We start from the raw sequence: 3,932 nt of genomic DNA, 5'->3' as shown, positions 1-3,932 counted from the left end.
ATAAAGTGATGTTAAAAGCTAGAGATTTTCGAAATTTTATGACAGATATGAAATATAGTCCACCCTGCTGTGTTCGATTTTGGCTGAACAAACTTGGTATTAGTATTAAAGAAAAAGTTTGGCTTAATGCAAAAGAAACAACAACAGAAACCAGACTAAAAGAATTACAGTGGAAGATATTACACAATATATACCCAACCAATATTCTCCTCTTAAAAATGGGACTCGCAAATAATGATAAATGTCCATACTGTATTGAACAAGTTGATTACATTGAACATTTCTTTTTCTATTGCAGTAAAATTCACCATTTGTGGAAGCATGTTGAAACATTGTTCTACAATCGATATAACATAGCAATTATTCTACAAGCAACAGATGTGCTGATTTATGTGCGAGATAAGAATGGTTTGACACATGAAATGTTTAAGTATCTTACCCATTTAATCTTGATTGGAAAAATGTGTATAAGTAAATTTAGATATGGGACACCCCTTGAAATATTATTTATTTTTCAAAGGGACTTAACCCTCAGGGGCCTGGTATAAGTTGAGTGTTAAAAAAGATTTGGTGTACTGGAAACTGAGCTGAACATTAGGAATAAATTTATGTTATGAAAAAAAAAAAAAAAAAAAAAAAAAAAAAAGGTTGGATTCAAAACAAGCTCAGAAAGTTAACAAGAAAACAGTGTCAATGTGTCTGCGTCAGTTTCAGGTTTAATCTTTATTCTTTTAATGTAGTTTTTTTTCCTCCTACAAGCCATCACCCCCACACACACATACACACACACACCCACACACACACACACACACTCACACACACACACACAGACACACACACACACACACACACACACACTTCTCCTCTCTACCCCTCATGAACTCGCCCCCGCTTTTCCTTTAGATTGTCTTGCCCGACTGCAATACCCGGCCGAATGTTACACCGTTTCTACGAGTAGTGTCTGCGTCAAGGGCAGGTTCGGCCCTTACAGTTTCGTGCAGTTCCCAGAACCCCTCGATCAACTCCCACTTCCCCCTCCAACGCGCTCCACGCAGACCCCACTCCTCTAGAGTTGTTTCCCCTCCTGCAGTGCCCAGCCCCAAGCAACCTCCATTCCCTGTTTCTGCTTCAGTGGCATGTTCGGAGGTTTGTTCGGTGGTATTCCGCCGATTGCGAAATTGAAGCATTTGCTCCCCACTTTCCTTCATCCTACTCAACTACTCATCTCCTCCTCCTCCTCCTCCTCCTCCTCCTCCTGTTCTTCATCCTCCTCCTCCTCCTCCTTCTTCTCCTCCTTCTCCTCTTCTTTTACTCGACCTGAAACCTTTTTGTGTCGTATCGCCCTCTTTTCTGCTTGGGCTGATGCCCAAAGAAGAGTTCAGTCGTTGCCATTTGGCCACATTTGATAACTGTCGTGCAGTCATGTTGAATAGGCGAAACAAGCCTGGTGAATCATTTTTCGCTTTGCTTTGCATAAAACCTGACAGTATGTCTATCTATGTTCTCATCCTTGTTCCACGATTGAATAAAGGCATACAGTTCTCGTTCCCAAAATCTGATAAATTCTAATACTTACAAATAAAGGGATAGGCGTATATTTCAGATTTTGGGCACGGAAAATGTCTTTTTCAGTCCTGGGATAAAAAATAGGAAAATGTCAGATTTAGGGCGTTGAAATGATGTCATTACAGTGTTCTAGATGATCGAACGTGTAGCAAAGACCAGTACGCGTACGTGTAGATATTGCGTCACCCGTGACTCACTTATTTTCTCCAATGTTCCAAATCATACGTTGTTTTGCTCCCACCAAGACTGCAGATCTTGGCCAACGCGTGACATAAAAAAATAGATTTGATGACGTTACTCGTACATGTTCCCGTACGCGTGCTGAAATGTGCCACATCTAGCTAGATCTTGCTAATGTCTTCGGACAGTCCCTGACTGTACAGGCACTAATTTTGAATGGACAATTTCACAAGGACACACAGCTATTTACGAAACTCATTTAACATTTTAAAGAATGGCAACAATTTTCATACAAATACTTGTCAGATTCAAGATTTCGTCGGTCAATGCTAAAAAAATGCAGCTCTAAATTCAACATATCGCATGCATTGTCACATTTAAAACAAAATTTACCAGTACATGCACTTGTGTCATGGGGTCATCCTTTTTGTCCTACTTTACTAAAACAACAGCACTAAGGAAAGAGTGCGTGGTATTTTCAATTTCTTCTTCTTCTTCTTCTTCTTCTGCGTTCATGGGCTGAAACTCCCACGTTCAATTGTGTTTTTTGCACGAGTGGATTTGTTCGTGTACGTATGACCGTTGTTACCCCGCCATTTAGGCAGCCATACGCCGCTTTCGGAGGAAGCATGCTGGGTATTTTCGTGTTTCTATAACCCACCGAACTTTGACATGGATTACAGGATCTTTTCCGTGCGCTCTTGGTCTTGTGCTTGCGTGTACACACGAAGGGGGATAAGGCACTGGCAGGTCTGCACATAAGTTGACCTGGGAGATCGGAACAATTTCCACCCTTAATCCACCGCTTGGGAGGCCGGCGTCTTACCACTAGGCCACTGCGCCTGTCATTTTCAATTTCAAAAGTTCACAACAGCGACGCGGACGGTACCACACATAGCATTAGCAAAGTATGAATAAGTTCACCAACACCCATGTATCATCTTCTTTTTTCTGACGAACATCACCAAGGGAGGCCGCGACAGACTGAAAGGTTCCGTCGCTTGGGGCGCTACATGATATTCTAAAGTGAACATCGGAGGCAACAGCCGGATGTCGTTTGGCGACAGAAAACTCGGCAGCTGCTTTGCCGTCCCAGGCCTAGAAGATGTTGCAGCAAGCAAGCCAGACAAAAAACAGTCAGAAAAAAATATAGGAGAGACGGGGGATGTCTGTCTTGATTCTTGATTGAGCGACACGTCTCACGCGATGCTTGTTGCGCAGTTTGTTTGCAGTTTGTTTTTTATTTGTTATTGTTTCTGTATGTTGTTAGTTTAGATGCTTGTTTGGTTGTCCATGCATGCTCCCGTCAGGAGAGAAATGAATTGAACTGAACTTTATTTAATAAGGATAAGATAGAGGCTGGGTGTTTTCTTACAATCTTTCTTTGAAAAAACCCACGAACAAAAACACGCAGAATAAGAAAAAAAATGTTGAAATGACATTAAAGCAAACATGCTTCAGAAGGCAACGTACACATGCTAACACTACTACACACGCTTCAGTTGATGCTGCTTCTGATAATGATGATGATGATGATGATGATGATGATGATGAAAATGATAATGATGATGATGATGATGATGATGATGATGGTGATGATGATGATGATGATGATGATGATGATGATGATGAAAGAAACAGATCAACATACATACAGACATACATATATACAGACAGACACACAGTCACACACACACAGACACACACACACACATACACACACACATACACACACACATACACACACACACACACATACACACACACACACACACACACACACACACACACACACACAACGAGACAGAGAGAGAACTGAACCGAGAGAATCAGAGTGAGTTATGCACCGTCCTTTTTCCCGGAAAGACGGATGTGTCTTGTGTCGCAAGATTCATCTGCTTCTTATGCATAAGATATCAATTCCCTTCAGCAGGCGAGAGCTTGGCATCCGTTACATGGAAGCAAAAGCAGTTTTGGACCCCTCTTTAGTCCAGGCACCGCCGTTTTTCAAGCCAGCGCCGAAGCTCGATGACTTCATGGGATTGCTGCTCCCTTGTCCCCATGGGAGTTCCGTCCCCAGACTTGAATTGTAAAGCTGAGGGTTTTTATTTTTCCCGGAGAAGACATGCATGCGGTGGAAGTATTGTCTTTATTGCATCGGCTCATGGAACTGACGTCCAATATTC

General features: G+C 42.0%; 1 protein-coding gene across 1 annotated transcript in view; it reads right to left on the bottom strand.

Annotated features, from left to right (window-relative positions):
* Positions 1–1,213: 1,213 nt before the first annotated feature.
* The window catches only part of LOC138955043 (cilia- and flagella-associated protein 251-like), a 27,570-nt gene continuing 24,851 nt past the window's right edge, over positions 1,214–3,932 (bottom strand). The window contains exon 5 of the mRNA XM_070326760.1: positions 1,214–1,359. Within this exon, the coding sequence (XP_070182861.1) occupies positions 1,214–1,359 (146 nt within the window). The remainder of the gene's footprint in view (positions 1,360–3,932) is intronic.

The sequence above is a fragment of the Littorina saxatilis genome, linkage group LG2 (assembly GCF_037325665.1).
Source record: "Littorina saxatilis isolate snail1 linkage group LG2, US_GU_Lsax_2.0, whole genome shotgun sequence".
Classification (NCBI taxonomy): domain Eukaryota; kingdom Metazoa; phylum Mollusca; class Gastropoda; order Littorinimorpha; family Littorinidae; genus Littorina; species Littorina saxatilis.
This window is presented reverse-complemented; position numbering and strand designations above follow the sequence as displayed.